General features: G+C 35.4%; 1 protein-coding gene across 10 annotated transcripts in view; it reads left to right on the top strand.

Annotated features, from left to right (window-relative positions):
• Uggt2 (UDP-glucose glycoprotein glucosyltransferase 2) overlaps positions 1–18,462 on the top strand; it is a 180,076-nt gene that overhangs the window by 143,941 nt on the left and 17,673 nt on the right. For 5 of the 10 annotated variants that reach the window (XR_015443736.1, XR_015443734.1, XR_015443740.1 and 2 more), the window contains 7 exons: positions 3,107–3,191; positions 7,501–7,583; positions 10,124–10,213; positions 11,158–11,242; positions 12,645–12,827; positions 14,362–14,522; positions 15,242–15,356. Coding sequence is in view for 3 of the 10 variants with exons in the window: in XM_087193034.1 (XP_087049160.1) it covers positions 3,107–3,191; positions 7,501–7,583; positions 10,124–10,213; positions 11,158–11,242; positions 12,645–12,827; positions 14,362–14,522; positions 15,242–15,356 (802 nt within the window). In the remaining 7 variants the exon portion in view is untranslated. Of the gene's footprint in view, positions 1–3,106; positions 3,192–7,500; positions 7,584–9,030; positions 10,104–10,123; positions 10,214–10,324; positions 10,399–11,157; positions 11,243–12,644; positions 12,828–14,361; positions 14,523–15,241; positions 15,357–18,462 lie in introns of those variants that run through there. The other 5 variants (XR_015443735.1, XR_015443738.1, XR_015443739.1 and 2 more) reach the window with 5 other exon arrangements.

Raw genomic sequence — 18,462 nt, 5'->3', positions numbered from 1 at the left:
CATCCTTTTAGAATAGCTGCTCCCACCACCACCACCATCTTCTGTTTAGTTCTTTATCATATCCTTGCTAGTTAAATGTAAATTTTACCATACTCACTGTTGTTCATAGGTGTTGTATGTATCTTATTTTTTTAATTCTTTTTCGGTTGTTGTTTTTTTTTTAGATCGTATCCTTTTTTTGTTTTATTATTTTGTTTTGTGTTGCCGCTATAACAGAATGCTTGAGATGGGTAATTTATAATGCCAAAAATTTGTTGGCTGAGAAAATTCAGGATTGGGGGTCAGCTTCTCGTGAGGGGTTTCTTGCTGTGTCATCCCATGACAGAAGGTGGAAAGAGGGAGGACAACATAGCCAAACTTAGCATTTCATAGCAGCACCAGTCTCATCCCTGAAGATGAATCCTTCATGGCCTGACCACCTCCTGAAGGCCTTATCTCTTAATACATCACAAAGGCAGTGAAGTTTCAATATGAGTTTTTCGAGAGGCAAGCATTCAGCCTGTAGCAGAAGACTGAATTCCCGTATAATGGAGGATTTGACAGAAGAACCTGGATTCTTTTATATTGCATTAGGAATGGTTAGAGGAGCAAGCTCTCAGGAGAGCTGGCTCCCAGGAATGATTCGAACAAAACGAAGGAAGGAACTGACCAGGAAGAAAGAGCTGTTCATTCTCTCATGATTCAAAAAGTGAGAAAGCAAGAAGCTGCTACTACCAGCATATCAGCTAGCCCAGAGAGCTAAGCAGCTAGAACGCTGATGTAGAAAATCTTGTGTCTCATAGCCATACTTGCCAGAAGAGACCAGCCAAGCATTAGCACGTTACCTTCACTCACCTCTGCCTTCCACATACATGCAAATATATCTGTCTGTTTAGTACAGTTTCATCCAGAACCATAGCTACAAAAGAGTCTAGGAAAAACAACCACCAAAAATGTGTTTAGCTTTGTGATTTCTGCAATGTATGCTGTGCACTGAGACGTTGCCTGACTTAAATACCACATTTCCACAGATAATTTTTTTCTGACACCTTAGTAGTATACTCTTGTTTTTCCAAGACCTGAATATTTTTGTCTTTATATATGAATTGTAGCTTTCCTACATACTGCATAACAGCATTATATTTTCTTCAAAACACTTGAAACAAGACTTCATCCTGGTCTTCTGCCACCAAATATTTTAGATAAGTGGGAGAGCAGACTTTTTCCTCTCTAAGAATCTAAATAATTTTTATATTTAGAATTTTAGGATAAATATAATGCATACTTTTTAAAAATAATCCTTTCTGATACATAGTGAATTCTTTCATTTTGAAGTAAATGGCTTTTATAGAGATAGTGTTTTCTCAAATCTCATTGAGAATATAAAATATTTAAATATGCCCCTTTTTCCTGCATGAATTCCTCATGATAAAGTCTGTTTTCTCTAACTGATTAGCTTGTTCCCTTCGTCTAAGCTGTTAATTTTCCTCTTGTATCTGGGTTTTAGCTGCTTAGCATTGTTGATAAACATCTCTTAGTGCAGCCTTGACCACCAAGGCTCAGTTTGGATCTGGGGTAATAATTATATCCTAAATGATGGTTGTGTGGGTTCAATGAGTTAGCATCTATAGAGTACTTAAAATAGTGTCTAAAATAGAGCAAAAGGCCATCGTCATCCCCACCTCTCCCACCTGGTGAAAGTGGGAGATTTGCTTCAGAACTTGTAGAGGTCTGTCCGTAGACATATGCTCAAGGGTCTGCCCTGGGCCCTGTGGACAGTAGATTAGGCTGCTGAAGTTGCTAATGCCCTTGATCAAAATTTGTGACTAGAAGGTCTTGAAAGTTTTTAAGAAATTTGACATTGGTACCATCTAAGTTGAAACTCTCTGTTTTGGACAGGGTCCTGCCTTCTGCTTTGGTTTAATTCTGTCAGCTGGGGAGCTGAGAAAAGGGAGTTTTGTAAAAGGGAGTCAAGGGCATGTGTTAGTCCTTGTAGTGCTAGGATGCCCAGGTGTTCATTTAGAAGAATGTTAACATATATCCTAAGTATGAATGAATGTAAAGCATCTCTGATTCTTTTCCTTTGACAAAATTTAATTTTATCACAGTTTTTACAATGAAGTTTTTCAGTATATGAGAATAGTATCAGAAAATAAGTTTTGAGTACAACTGTCATCTTTGATTTATTTGAACAATTTTGAAAATTAAAGAATGAATTGTATATGTTATATAAAATAGAAATATTAAAGTGATACATATGGACATGATAGACACATCTCAGTCTCATGGATTTAACAGTGCCTTTCAGATTTTGGCATCTGAAAAAGCTGAGTAGATACTAAAAAGTTGGTTGACAATGTAGAATTCCTTTGATGTATAAACAACTTCATTCTAGAAGATTTCTCACATTTTAATTGTCATTACAACATATCAGAGATGTGAAAGATCTGTCATAGCCTTAGTATAAAACAGTAAAGATAAGCAGTACTTTAAGCTTTATGAGTATAAATAAGGATCAAAAGGTATAATAGAGAATATGAAACAGGAAGAAAAGGTCCAAAGGGGAAGGGGAAGTGTGAGGAGTAGGGGAAAGGAAAAAATACGAGAAAAAGAAAAAATAGAAACAAAGTCTTTGTAAATAGGGAGGAGTGGAGGAGTCGAAGGGAGGGCAGGGGAATGGGGAGAAAATAAGAACCAAGATATATCATGTAAAGGTACAAATTTCCAATGATGAATGTCATTATATTTACCTAACATGTACCAATAAAATTAATTTTTTTTAAATTTAAGCTTTAGGGATGACTAGGCAATATCAAACTTAATGAGTTACTTCTGTACTGTTGTAATGTATATTAAATTAAACTCTTAGATAATTATTTAATGTGTAAAATATCAATTAAAATATACTACATTTTATTACATTTTAAAATATATCAGTCGACTATAGATAGCAAATATGATACATACACAAGTAATATTGCATTTATGTTTATTGCAAAGTGAATTGCTTATATCATCCTATTTGTGTGTCTGTTCTTGAATGAATTATAAGCATTCATGAGGTTTGGTGTTTTTGGGGGAGAGTTTGTTTCGGTTTTTGTTTTTGTTTTTTACTTTTTGCTTTTAGGCATGAAGGAACTGACTCTCCATCAGACATAGAAGATGTCATTGTTGTATTCAACAGCTTCAAGAGCAAGATACTGGAAGTGGAGGTGTGTGAGATTGAAGGTTTTTATTGTCTTTTTCCTTAATATTAAATACCTTTTTTCCTTAATTTTTATTTTGCAATGAAATTTTGTAGTTTTACTTCCTAAAATATTATGTTGAAACACTTGTGGTAAAAGGAAGGAATACTAGATCATGAAGAGAAAGCAGAAATTGACAATAAAATGGAATGATTTTTGATTTGGGGTGGGTTTTTTTCTGGGTTATGCTGTAGTACTGTATCTACCACATCTGTAGCCAGATGTTAGAAATTAGGATCCAGAGATGAGATAAATTAGACAGGCTGAATAGTTAGTCCTAAAAGGAGACATGATATTTCTTTCCTTAAAACAAGAAAGAAAAGAGAATTTTTTCTTTTCTTACCTTGTTCTTTGTACTTGGGGGAGGGGGCTTTTATTTCTTGTTTTCTATTAGAAAATGATTCTTTTAATAATGGCTGGAATAGTTAGTTCCTTTAGACCAACCCTCCTGCTTAAAACTACTAAAAATATTGGATAAAATGTTCAAATCTTGAAAACACTGAAGATCTGTGGACAGAAATTAAAACACAGGATCCACATTAAGTAGGTAATTTATTAGAAGACCACACACACACACACACACACACTCACAGACACACACAAAAACACAAGATAGCCATATACCCAAAGATAGCCAGAATAACCCAAAGAATTCTTAACCTTCAATTGATGCTGTAATAGTTCCAGATTGATAGGCTATCAAACAGCCACAAATCTCTGGAACAAGATTATTGTAACTTAAACTTCCTTCAAATTTTCAAGGTAGCATGTTGCCAAACATGAGCAAATAAACAAAGAAAACCAGCAGAGGGCCAGAGATTTAAGTTCACTGGTTCCGGCGCCTGACTCGCAAGCACAAGGTCCTCAGTTCGATCCCCGGTACCAAAAAATAGAAAACCAGCAGAACACAGATACACAAAGACTCTGGATATTAGAATTATTGACACAAGCTCTAAAACAAGTGCATTCATTGTGTTTAAAAAGAACTCAAGGGCCAGGGATTTAGCTCAGTGGTTTTGCTGCCTGCTGTGCAAGCTCAAGGACCTGAGTTCGATCTCTGGTATTAAAAAGAAAAGAAAAAAGAACAGAAAGAACTCAAGCTGGCATGGTGGCACAAACCTGTCATCTCAGCACTCAGGAGTCTGAGGCAGGAGGATCATCACAGGTTCAAGCCCAGCCTGAAATATACAGCAAGTCCCTGCTTCAGCAAAATAAAAAAAAGAAGGAAAGAAAACTAGTCTTGCAAATAATTGTAGGAAATAAAAAACTACAAAAAGTGCGTGTCAGGTTTCTCTTTTTCTGATGTTGGGGCAGAATTTGTTTTTTAAGTAGAACCTTTGAAACTGAGTAATATAATACTAAAATTAATGTAGTGGCTGGCTTTTATGTTTTCATAGAGAATTAAGAAGTTGGAGAGTAGGCAGCAAATATCTTAAATGCAATAGTTACGGAAGAAAAAAAAAGAAAACACGGAACATCTAGAAAAACAGCAGTGAATTTTTTTCTTTTTTGAGTAGGAAAAATTTATTGGGAGGAAAAAAGCTTCTGCCTAAGGAGACAGAAGGGGAACTGGAAAGTGGGTTGCCCGCCCACCCCACTTTTCCAGGATGTTTTATACAGCAGAGCCATGTGGTGAGGTGGGTACAAAGTGGGACAAAACTGTAAGACCCAATGGAAATTTACAAGGTGGGCATGATGTGGGACAAAACCATGACCAACCAATAAGATTACAAGTACAGTCACCCAGGTAATATTGATTAAACAGGGGTCAAATGGGGGAGCAAGTCACGTAGCAAGCGAACAAGGATTTTCAGTAAGGGTGGGGGTCAGGGATATTTCCTGAAAAGGCTGGGTTAAGACCTTGACCCCCCACCCAGGTGATTGATACCTGTTTAGAATATCAATCACTGCTATTCATCCTACCCCAGTGTGTAGTTTCTCTCCTTTTACAATTCTAGCCTTCAGTGAATGTGTCTTCGCTGTCCTCCATGTTGGCTCCTCCTGGGCTGGCCCTGTCTAACTGCCTACAAGATATGTAATTAACTTACCTATCTGCAGTATTCCCCCCTCTGAAGAAGTACCCCTAACTGCTGTGAGGGGGCAAAGGGTGAAGACCGTTCTGGCTACTTCCAGCTGAAGAGGGAAGCAGCAGTGAATTTAAAACTGGCCCTGGCACTTACTAGCTGTCTGACCTTGGACAGATTATTTAAATTCTGTCTCATTTATAAAATCGGTTTAATTATAGCACTACTTTACAGGGTTGTTACGAGAATGAGAGAGTTTAGCTTTGTAAAGTACTCCATGAGTATTTGTTTCATAAATAAAACCAGTTTAAATGGAGTTTCAGAAGATGAAAGAATGAACAAAAAATGGCTAAGAATTTTCATGAATTGCTGAAAGATAGCAGTTGAAGACACTCTACATCCTAACCGTACCAAAATCCTTCACTTGTTTTCTAACAACACAGTTTGATCTCCTAACCATCTGTCTCTCACAATTACAGCAAAAAGACAGAAAAAGGAAGGACAAAAGAGAAGCAGCACAGCAGATAAGCCCATGAACTCCAGTAGCCCACAAGGAGTACTCCCAAAGAAAAGAACAGAGAAAATGGAGGAGAGAAAGTATACTATAGCTAAAGATAAAAGTGTTCATGTGTAAAAGGATGCATAAATTACCAAAAAGAACAAGTGACAGTAGCCCATGTAAGATCCTAAGAGCTACTGAAGAATAAAGACTGGTCACTACAACAGAATGACACTACTAGCATCAGAGTTAGAATTTGCAGCATCGCTGTTAAAGTACAGCAAAACAAAGCCTTCCATATTCTGAGGAAAATTACTTTGAACCTATAATTCTGTACTTAGCCAAGTTGTGATCAAATATGAAGCAAAATAGCTTCCTGAAGTGTGAAGATTAAGAAAAATTACTTTTCACACTCCTTCTGCCAGCACAATGAGGATGAAGACTAAGAAAGATAGATAGTTTAAGAAATGGTGAAACTTACTTATAAACTAATGAAAAGAACATCTGCAAAGAAATGGGCAATATATTCTGATCTCTGAGAAAAACGTCTTCAGGAAGACAGGGATTCTACAGTTAGAAAGCATAAGTAATAAACTGGAAACCATTAGGAATATAGTAAAGAAGGCATGTACTTATCATTTTTTACAAGTAAAGAAAGAAGAAATAGGGCCAGGGATTTAGCTTAGTGGTGCCGCTGCCTGCCCTTCACCGAAAACACAAGAACACGAGTTCGATCCCCGGTACCAAAAAAAAAAAAAGAAATACTTATCTATTGGTGGAATAAAAGAGAGGAGAATTCATTTGAATTAGCGTAAGTCTCTGAGTGACAGAGTTTATGTCACTGTGACACCACAGAGGAAATAAAGTTTTGGGAAGGGGATCTGGAGATGGGGGAAACAGAAGCACAGGGAGGAAGGAGAAGGGGAAGTAAAAATGAGGATTAAGATATATTGTATACAGTACCAATTACAGAAGATGAATATAATTATGTATCACAACATACAGTAATAAAAATGAAGCTGAAAAAAGTACAATTTAATCGCCTTTCACACTCTATAGTGGATAGTATTTACAGTGTTATAATAAGCAGTATTTACTTTTCAAGCTTTAAAATCACCACAGCACAATACAAAAGATAATACAGTTAGTTACGTTTAGGTAACAAATATAAATACTGTCTACATTTACCAATGATAAGGTAAAAGTTTGAGCAGTATAAGCTGGGAGGCAGAGGAGAAAAGTAGAGGTTCTAGTGTCTTTATCTTGTGAATCGAATATGCAGGAGAAACTGTTACAGTTGTTGGAATAATAGAGATTTCAGTATTATTTAAAGTTACAAAAATACTCAACAGAAGAACCAAAGATAAAGATATTACTTCCAAAACTTCCAAAGAGGGAAAGGAAGACTGATTATATGAGCTGCTCATCTTTCATCACAAGGAGTAAACAATATCTAAACTCTGTGAACTCAGAAATGACTAAATGAATACTTAATGACTAAAGTTGATAAATTATCTGACCCTCGTGTAAGCGTATTATTTACCAGTATGGAAGTAACCATGGTAGAGGGGGGTGGAATTAAAACAAGAGGCTGAAGTGATCACTGAAGATAGATATTACCTGGCTTTGTTTACTCAGCTATCTTTCTTAAATTTCTAGGGTAATCTTTTCTAATATATTTTACTTTCTAATCAAATAACATAGTATATAAAACTGACAAATTTTACATCTTTTTCTTTGCCATTCTTTCTAGGTGCAAAAAAAGCCAGACAAAATTAACGAAGATATTCTTACTGATAGTGATGGAAAAAAAGGAATGTGGGATTCCATTAGAAGGTAATTAATAATGAATATTTTAGCATATAACTAGATTGATCAAGAGTTGACTGTGGAAAAGCTGCAAAGGGCAAAACTCTAAAGTACAGATTGTTTCCTCTAGAAGAGATAAGATATATATAAATGTTAATACAAGATAGGTAACTGGAGCTGTGAGACAGCTAAAAATAAAGTATTTTTTCAAACCAAAGAAGAAAAAGGATATATCTAGTAAGGAAAAACCTCAGGAAAGACTTCCTGGAAGAGTTTGTGGCCTAAGATCTACTTTAAAGGACAGACAGGATTCAAAATTTTTTTTTGGTACCAGGGATTGAACTCGGGTCCTTGCACTTGCACAGTAGCCGGCAAAACCACTGAGCTAAATCCTCGGCTCCTCAGGACTCAAAATTTAGAGATAAAGTGAGGTACATGAAGGCAGAAGAGCTGGGTATGTTCCTCAAAGAACAGAAAATAACCAGCTTAGCTGCAAACTAAATATAGTAGGGAATTTACAAGTTATATTGTTAATCAAAACAGTATCAGCTCACATACAGAATAAATCCAGAAGTACACCTGGGTTTGAGCATTCAGGTGACATGGTCAAAAAACTGTCTTTCCTTATCTCTTTGTTTTTCTGTTGCTCTGCCTCTTTCATTTTCAAATAGGCTTTAAAAGTCAAAAGTTTAGGGCCCGGGATTTAGCTCAGTGGTTTCTCTGCCTGCTGCCTGCTGCCTGCTGCGCAAGCGCAAGGATCCGAGTTCGATCCCCAGTACCAAAAAAAAAAAAGTCAAAGTTTACCGCCTCCGGTAGGAAGAAGTAGGCTCTTTCCAAATATTATCAGTAAGACTGTGTGGGCTGACCCATTGATCCTGCTATAGCCACGCGTCCCACATTGCACTGATCACTGTGACTCTGACCATGCTTGGGACATATGTCTGCCTGTAGAGCCAGTGGGAAGCCCTGTCCCACTTAAATGTCATAGAATGGTTCCCTTCAAGATACCAAGTCATCATTACTAGAAGGGGAAAGAATGCTAGGCAGGCAAAATCAAAAGCTGTTCTTCTGTAGATCCTCGTAGAGAACTTTTAAAGTCTGTCATAAAGATTTGAATTTAATTTGAATTATGATGGGAAGCTTGATCATTTTGATCAGAGAAAAGAAATACACACTTTAGGCCAAATAGATTGCACAACATAAACAAATGTGTTAATACTAGTTAAAACCATTCCTATCATTTATTTTGCCCAGCTTTAGGCTTCTTTTTCTATAGTTGACTGATTGGAAAGAAGAGTCATATTACTCTTATGAATCAGCTTTTAAAAAATTTGTCGTAACTATTTATACTTGGCAAAATATTTTCCATGATGATTGTAGTTATTTTTTTTTCCAAATATTTGTCATTTTAAATACCTGTTTGTATAAAAATGAGATTTTTATTTATTTATTTTTGTCTTGTTTTTTGTACCAGGAACCGAACTCAGGACCTTGCACTTGCGAGGCAGGCAGCGGAACCACTGAGCAAAATCCCTGGCCAAAAATGAGATTTTTAATTAAGTGAAAATTTCAAACCAGAAGAAATAACATAACATTATAAGTACCCCCAATAAGGGTGATCCATTTTTGCAGAAGAGATTAGACATACACGGAAATGAGATGGGCCGATCTGGGTCTACAAAGTTGTATCAGTGACAACTGGCCCTGATAAAGCTACCATGATGTAAACCAGGGACTGGGCCTGGACTTCCAGACCTCTGTTTGTACCTCATGGAGATCACCCAGAGTGCAAAGATCTCTGTCGCTTGCCATTGACTGGAGACTACCAGGTCAGAGGAGATCTAAATTGTAGGCATCTTTATATACTATTTCAGCACGAGGAGTCTTGTTACATGCGCTCAGCAGACCTCCTCTGTTACAACATGAATCATCCTTGTGCCATAGTCAACACCTGCATCGTTTCTTCCGTCACTGTTGGTCTGCTTACAAGGTTCAGTACACTAGCTAAGAACATGGCTGGCAGTAACTCATTCTTGGTTCTCAGAACAACTCTTCCAGCTCGCAAAGGTTCAAAGATGTTACCTCATTAACCTGGAGACAATTTAATTGCATACCAAGTTACAAATAAAAGCTCCTAAAACTTCAAGTGATATTGTCACATTTGATATTAATAACTCATAATTGTTAGAATAAAAGATTGTAGGGGCCAGGGACTTAGCTCAGTGGTACCACCACCTGCCTCTCAAGTGTGAGGTCCTGAGTTCAATCCCAGGTACCAAAAAAAAAAAGATGGTTTAAAGTTAATAACTATTGGGCCGGGAATTTGGCTCAGTGGCTCCACACCTGCCTTGCAAGTGCAAGGTCCTGAGTTCGATCCCTGGTACCAAAAAAACAAAAAACAACAATAAAGTTAATAACTATCCATTTTGAAAGTGATAACAAAAAATGATTTTTGAAAGGCATTCTTATTTTTATTGTTTATCAACTTTAGTATTTAGGCAGATAAAGTTTGCCAGTGTATATTAAGAAACTGTCATTTATGACTTTTTGATTCCAAATTTTACAAGAAAGTTCCATAAAGACGATGACAAAAAGGAAAAAGATGTTCTAAACATTTTCTCTGTCGCTTCTGGCCATTTATATGAACGCTTTCTAAGGTATGTATATTTTTATCTAATTTTGAAAACAATACATTTACATGGCCGAAAGTTCAAAAAGAATAAAAGAATGTACAATGAAAAAATAATCTCCCACTTCTTTTTCCCTAGTTCCTTTCCCACAGGAAACCAGTAGTAGTAATTTTATATCATGCCAAAGATACACTGTATCTATAGACAAAAAGGTATATATTTTTCTTTTTTTAACTTCTTTTTACCCATGTAATAACAAAAGTATACTGCTCTGCATGTTGCTTTTTTCTTATTTATTTACAATTATGAGGCAAATATATAATTTAAATACAGTGAGATTTCATGAGTTCTATTTTATTAGGAATGTTTTTCTTTAAGCCTAGAAAAATACAGTATTTTTTACAATAATAGATAATAAAAATATGTAAATTATCCTTTTCTAGTAAAGAAATACCTTGTTTTATAAGAAAGAGGGAGATAGGAGAAGGAAAGCATATTTATAGAATAAAAAAAGATATTTTTAAACAGTTTTTCAGGAAGATAACAAAGAATGCCTCAAAAGTATTTGAATTGTAGCATTGATGTTTTAAAATGGAACTTTAGGTACACTTGTATCTTTTCTACTGAGAGGCCTAAGAGAGCAAAACAGTGATCTCTCCACTAAATTTATCAGGATAGATAGATCATTCACCTTTTCAACTATAAGTCACACAGTAATATAGCTGAGATTAAACTCTAAACAAGAATATTTCAGACTAGTTTCTTTGCCAACTAGAATAAAAAAAATCAGTCTACCCTATATCAAGATATGTCTCCATCTTTATACATTATATATTTTATCAGCTAAAATATTTAAAGGTACTTCAATTTGAATCTTTACAATTCATAATTGAAAACTTCTAATTTCTACCTTTAAATATTTAAAAGCCTCTTTTAAAAAGTAAGGTGAATGTTAATATTCTTTTATACAGAATTATGATGCTGTCTGTTTTACGTAACACCAAAACACCGGTGAAATTCTGGTTTCTAAAAACTTATCTCTCACCATCATTTAAAGTAAGTATATTATCCTTTTTATAGAGTGAATAATATTTGAATGATAAACTCTTTATTATCTCCAAGCTCATATGACATTCTCTTTTCATAATGAGCCTTTTGAAATGATTATTAATAAATTTTAAAACATCAATAATATTTTTAATCTAGCTTAAGAACAGTTCTGTTAAATTTTTATTTAAATAGATGTTTAAAGGAAATGTATAGAAGGAGAGTATATCTGTAAGTAAAACAAAATCAGAATTATTAGTGGTTTTTTATACAGTATTTTTATTGTATTTTTCTGTGTTTGCACAAATGCTTTCTATTGCATTTTATTAGCTACAGTATTCATTCAGCACAGTAATAGGCTGTACAGATTTGTAGCCTAGGATCAATAGGCTGTAACATACAACCTATAGATGTAGTAGGTAATGCCATCTCAGTTTAGGTAAGCAACTCTGACAAAATCATCTAAAGATGCATTTTTTAGAATGTGTCTGTGTCATTAAGTGACGCTGACTGTACTTCTAATTCTACAAAACGACACTGAATCAGGTGTCAGATATTCGGACCTCACTACCTTGTATTTTTATTCTAGTTATCTCAAACATGGAACTCTATAGAGAATCTAATTTATCAGTGTACAACTGATTTTGTGTTTATTACACATCCCCTTTATCCCTCTGACCAACCACCGTGTTGACGTATTCATCAACTGTGTGATGTGTGAGCATTCCAAGATCAAAGGCATTTCTTTCTAGACTCAGGTTTTCTCGAGTCAGACATAAGTAGTAAAAATATGTGAACATTTATCTTAGTCAATAATGACTTACTTTAATGACATTAAATTATACAGTTTTATGTACATTGTGTCTTTGCCAGAATTTTTATACTTCTAATTAATGAAGTATGTATTCACCTTCCCATTATTGTGTCAAAATACCTTAGATGTTCAACTTGAAGGAGGAAAGGTTTATTTTGGCTTACAGTTTTAGAGGTTTCAGTCCATGGTGAGTTAACCATGTTGCTTTTGGCTGTGGCAGCATTGTACATCTTGGTGACAGCACATGTTAGGGGAGGCCTGTTACTTCATTTCAGCCAGGAAGTAAGAGAGGGAAGAGGAGTTATGCTCTCAGTATCCCCTTCAAGGGCACACCACTAGTGACCTAACTTCTATTGGGCCCCACTTCCTGTAGGTTCCACCACCTCCCAATAGTGCCATATGCTAGTAACCAAGGTTTTAATACATGGGCCTTTCAGTGATACTTCCAAGCCATAGCATATAATTTGTACAAGTGGTGTTTTAGACATTTTTCCAGTTGGTTTTTAGCAATCTGTAATACTCTTACCTTTTAAAGTATTCGCTTTTTCTGTAATGTAAAACTTTCTCATATTGTTTGATTTTACATGTATGTTTTAGGAGGTAATTCCTCACATGGCTAAGGAATATGAATTCCAGTATGAATTGGTTCAATATAAGTGGCCACATTGGCTTCATCAACAGACTGAAAAACAACGGATTATTTGGAGTTACAAAATTCTTTTCCTTGATGTCCTTTTTCCACTAGCAGTGGACAAAATCATTTTTGTTGATGCTGACCAGGTAATCGATTCTTACTTTTAGTAACAATCAAATTTTTTTTATACTTCTTTTTTTTTTTTGATACCGGGGATCGAACTCGGGTCCTTCCGCTTGCGAGGCAGGCGGCGGAACCACTGAGCTAAATCCCCGGCCCTTTTTTTATACTTGTATCTCAATATAAAGACTTAAATTGTGTTGCACCTATTTATTGTCTTTGTTGCCATACTGTGTAATCATATATTATGATGTATCAACAAAGTACCTTTAGAACACACTGTCAGGAATTCAGGGGGAAGATTGAAGGTATTGCAAGAGGTACTATCTTATTACTTGGCACATGGCATTTTTCTGTCTACAGTAGTGATATTTTAAGTTTGGGAATTAAATATTTCTAGTCATAATAAGAGTAGTTACATAGGGCTGGGGATTTAGCTCAGTGGCACCATGCCTGCCTCACAAGCTCAAGGTCCTGAGTTTGATCCCCGGTACCAGAAAAAAGAAAAAAAAGAGTAGTTGTAAATTCCTATGAATACAAGCTTATTTTTTTAAATTAGCTATTTCTTTTTGTTGGAAAAGTTAGCAGTTACATATAGCTCTCTTCTCATTTTTTACCTTTAACAGCATTCTTTGATATTTAACCAATAACCATGTTCTCATCACCATACCACTTAAGGAAAAGAATGTCCTAAATTTATACCAAAAAAATTAAAGTCTTCAGCTTCCAAAACATATATGACTAAAAATATGTTTCCCTTTCCCTTCTTGTATTGCTTTTCTAATCATTAATGGGAAAAATATTTGAAAAATATGCAGAATTTCCAGTAACAGTGAAAGAAAAATATATTACAAATTAAATGCATAAATTAGAATTTACTTAGGATAAAAACATATATTTTCAGATTCTATATTAGAATTTAGTACTCATACTGTAAAATATTATTTTGTTTCTATTTTCCAAGTTAATAAATAAATAACCATTGTAATCACTAAAAAATAGGCAAATATAGCTGATGAAGTAAGCATTTTTGAAGATATTATCTAATACACTTTTTTTTCTCATGCTCCCTCAGCATATACGCTATTTTCTCAGCAGCCTTAAATCAGTTGCAAAATCAACATATTAATATTGTGTCTTTAAAGCTATTTAGAGTAATCTGGAGATTTTTATGATTCAAATTAATATTTTCCAATATGTAATAATAGATATTTACCATAAAATGATTTTGAATTATTAATTGACACATTGAGAACCTAAGGGCTATGTACTTGTCTGGTATTTAACCCTTTTCCAAAATACCTATCTTAAAAATGATATAAAATACTCTTACTGATAAGACCACTGTTACATAGACTAAGAATATAAATTTCAGGTTTCTTTTAATCTGTGAAAACAACAGGGAAAAATACGTTTAGTAAATTGATGCTACATGAAAGCAGTGTAAGGAAAATGCAGTTGTCTGTGTCTCTACAATTGAGTAATAATGGTTTGAAATTTTCATGAAAAGGCTTATGTTATTTTGTAGTCTTCATCAGAGACACTATTTTACTTATTTAGATTGTGAGACATGACCTAAAAGAACTTCGAGATTTTGACCTGGGCGGAGCTCCCTATGGGTATACGCCCTTTTGTGATAGCCGCACTGAAATGGACGGGTATCGTTTCTGGAAAAAAGGATACTGGGCATCCCATCTCTCAGGAAGAAAATACCACATCAGGTAAGAAAATGTATACTCTCACCATTTAGTAAATAAGGTACCAAATTTACTTTTCTTAGAAATTACACAATAATGATAACCAGTTACACAGTACTTACATGTCAGTCAGTCTTACAAGCTTCTGTGTATATTAACTCATAAAACCCTTATGACAGCCTTTATTATTATGACACTATTATCATCTCCAAATTATACATGTAGAAACTGAAGCATTCAACATTAATATAATTTGCCCCGGCTTACCTTACTAGTACATATTTGAGCCAAGGTTTAAATCCAAGTGATATGGCTCAGGTATTTTCTCCTGACTACTGCAGAAGATTTAAGCTTGGTTTGTCAAATAAAAGAAAGATAATGTTCAAAGCTATTACTCTTTTGTAATCCCGTGAGTTTCATGACAACTTGGAAAAAATTCAGGTTACCCTAAAAGATAATCACTGTAGTAAATTTCAGACTCCATATAAGTAGTGTTAGACACTGGGAACAAATTTATGAAAGAGCTAATTATTACTAGACCCTCGCATATCTATAGTTAAACCATCACTGCAAACATTCACTGGGGGACAGTAAAGGTATATAAACAGTATAAGCTATCAGGGAGATTACAGGGCTAGGGATGTAGCTCGGTGGTAGAGCACTTGCCTAGTATGCATGAGGCCCTGAGTTCAGTCCATAGTACCACTGACAAAAAATAAGAAAAGAAATGTTTATTTTTGCAGTGCCTTATACGTGGTGGATTTCAAGAAATTCAGGAGAATTGCAGCAGGTGACAGGCTCAGAGGCCGGTACCAAGCTCTCAGTCAAGATCCAAACAGTCTTTCAAACCTGGATCAAGTAAGTAAAATGTTAATAGAAAAAGTTGAATGCATGTTTATTTAAACTCCCTGTGTATAAACTTCAGAATTATTTTCAACTTTTTAAAAACTTTTACCTTTTCTGAAAAGCAAAAATTATCTCTTACACATAATTTTTTAATTCAGACTCAGTATTTTTACTATCTCAGGATTGTAACCTCACATTTCCATTCTCAAACTTCTTTCTTCTCCATGCCCTAATTTAGTTGCCCTCTTTTTCTTAAAGTCTTCCAGCATCACTAAACATACTTAGTTCTTTCCATCTTCACACAAACTCCCTTCATTCAGTTTCCCCTGGAGACTGCCTTACATTTTCTCCCCCACAAACACCTTTCTTTCTCTTACACTGTTAAATTCTTCCTTATTGCCTCTGTTACATTTTAGATAATTTGAGAAGTAGCAAAAGACCTTACAGCCTATAATCTCTACTGTTTTCTCTTATCCTAAGCACCATACATATTTATTCATTTAGCAAATACCTGTTGTATACCTTCTATGTGCCGGATCCTCCCCTAAGAACCGAGGCAACAGAAAATAAAAACAAGACCTCTTGAATTCATGATGTTTTCGATTCTGATTGGTACTTCAAATTAAAAGTAATGAATGTTTTAAAGGAAAAATAAATCAAGAAAGCATGGTAGAGGATTCAGAATGGTGATCAGAGCTTGGAATTTACAGTTGTAAGTAGGGTGTCCATATGGCTCTACAAAAGTGACGTTTGAGTGAATTTCAGATGGAAGCATATAAGTTGACCGTGCAGATGTCTAAGAGAATGCTACAGAGAGGGACTCTAGAGCCAAGGCCCCAAGTAAAAATGGGCCTTACATGTTTGAGGAATAGCAAGAATACAACTGAAATAAAATTAGGATGGGAGAGGTACAGAATGAAACAACAGAGCTAATGGAGGGTGCAGAACATGTAGAAAGTTTAGGCCCTTTGTTTAAAACTCTAGTAAATAGAAAATTATAGGTCTTTTGACTTCAATGCTTGTAAGGACCAGGGCTTTAGCTCAGTGGCACTACGCCTGCCTTGCAAGCACAAGGTCCTGAGTTCAGTCCGTGGTACTGGGGGAAAAAATCTTTCTCCTGATTTTAGTACTTGTGACTTATTCAAGAATGCACTGGTAAAGAACTAATAAAAATCATTCTTGAAAATTAGAACTCTTGAATATATATACATACATACATACATATGAACATGCAAAATAGGATCTTTTCAGTATTGCCAATTAGTAGCAAACTGACTTAGAATCCTCAGTAAAGTCTAATAACATGCCAGATTGAGATTATGAATATATTTTCTTGTAATTCTTAATAATTTTGCCAATTAGTTATTTATAAGGAATCCCTAGTCTTAAATATACAGTAAAAGTCTGTGTCTAAGGAAAAGATTCATTTTTTAAGCATTCCAGAAATTGAGAGGTTTTCCTAACATTCCATCACCATATCTGGGGGATTACTGCTTTATTCTGATGGTTTGGCTTTCATTCCTACCAGCCCACTGAACAGTTCTTATGAAAGTCACATTATCTTTTTATTAGGTAAAAGCTCTTTGCAATATGGATGTTTTCAACCTCCTTTCTCTTGACATTCTTTCTTGCTTTCAGTGACACCAGATTTTCTTGACTCTTTCTGATCTCTGTGGCTTTCCCATAGCAGTTGTATTGGTGAACTACTTTTCCTCTACCTTTCAGATAAATGTTGCTCTTCTCTAAGTCTCTGCCCTTGCCCCATTTCTCATTCTGTACCAACTCTATTAGCAACCTTACATTCATTTACACTTACAGTTTCTTTCTACTAATAATTTACAAATTTTATCTCTGGACCTTACCTCTCCTCTGAATGCCAGACTCATAATACAGTAATACTTTGTTTCACGAATGTTTCTGTTCACAAACAATTTGGTTCTCAAACAGAAGTCTTCAACAGACTTTTGCTTACATTCCCAGACTCCACATCAGTTGATGAAACCAACTGCAGCCATCTTCTCCACACAAAAACTAAGCCATCTTCCCCAAAATCATAAAACAAATTAAATTCGTGAACAAAGGTACCACTGTATTAAATCTACTGATACAACCAAATTAAGGCCCTGAACAATCTCAAATTTAAAAATGAAAAACTCAAGTTCTGTTCATCTTCCACTATTCACTGCTTTAGCAAATCACTTAGTTGCCTATCACAGATTGTATACTCAGGAAACAAACAACAGCACTGGAAATTAGTTTTCAAAAAGTCGATGAGGACATGCTCTTTAAACCAACAACCATAGGGGAAGGAGAGAAACAGAAATGGGCAAAGTTTACAAATTCAAAAGAGACCACAGATTAAAAGAAGAGGGCTGACCCCACAGAGAGCTCTGAAACTGAGGTGCCCTTTGAGAGCTGAGATGGCGTAAGTTTGATCAGGGAACCCAGGTTCTTTGTTTCCTTTCATCATCCAATTCCTGGATATGGGCTTACCCAGGCAAGGGAGTGACCTTGGATGAGACAGTTCTGCTCCCAGGGCAGATCCTAGCATAGCACTCCTAGAAGCAAGGAACAGTTTTCAAATTTGAATGGAGGTGTGGGTGCTGCATCACTACATCTACCACAGTATGTGAAACTGTACTACGCAAGTGTCCCTCTTTGTATAAGATCAGGGGAAAACTTTAAAGGTTAGTGGTACATAGTACCTTGGGAGCTGAACTATAATCAACACTTATACATATCATCTCACTCTACTGTCCATTCTGGATTCCCCTAATCTGATGATACAACCCAGAACCACTATGGTTGGAAGATAACAAACGTAACTCCCCTAAAAGGATCACTGGGATGATAAGGGTCACTTATACCTTGTCTGGACCCATGTAATTCTTCCAAATGATAACACAGCACTGTATAATGATCATTGATGTAGAATATATAATGTTCCATTGGAAGATGGTACCCCATCCCTGCAGAGTATTGTCTTTAAAATAGTGCCTAGATCAACTAGACAGATAAATAGAGGAAAAACGCTCAATATCACTGATCATTCAAGAAATGCAAATTAAAATAACTCTAAGATTCCATCTCACTTTGGAAAGAATGGCTGTTATCCAGA

The sequence above is a fragment of the Heterocephalus glaber genome, unplaced genomic scaffold, assembly GCF_053883595.1.
Source record: "Heterocephalus glaber isolate CG9 unplaced genomic scaffold, H.glaber_assembly_v1.0 deba00001577, whole genome shotgun sequence".
In the NCBI taxonomy this organism is placed as follows: Eukaryota; Metazoa; Chordata; class Mammalia; order Rodentia; family Bathyergidae; genus Heterocephalus; species Heterocephalus glaber.
Note: the sequence above shows the minus strand (reverse complement) of the source record. Positions and strands in the feature narration are given on the sequence as shown.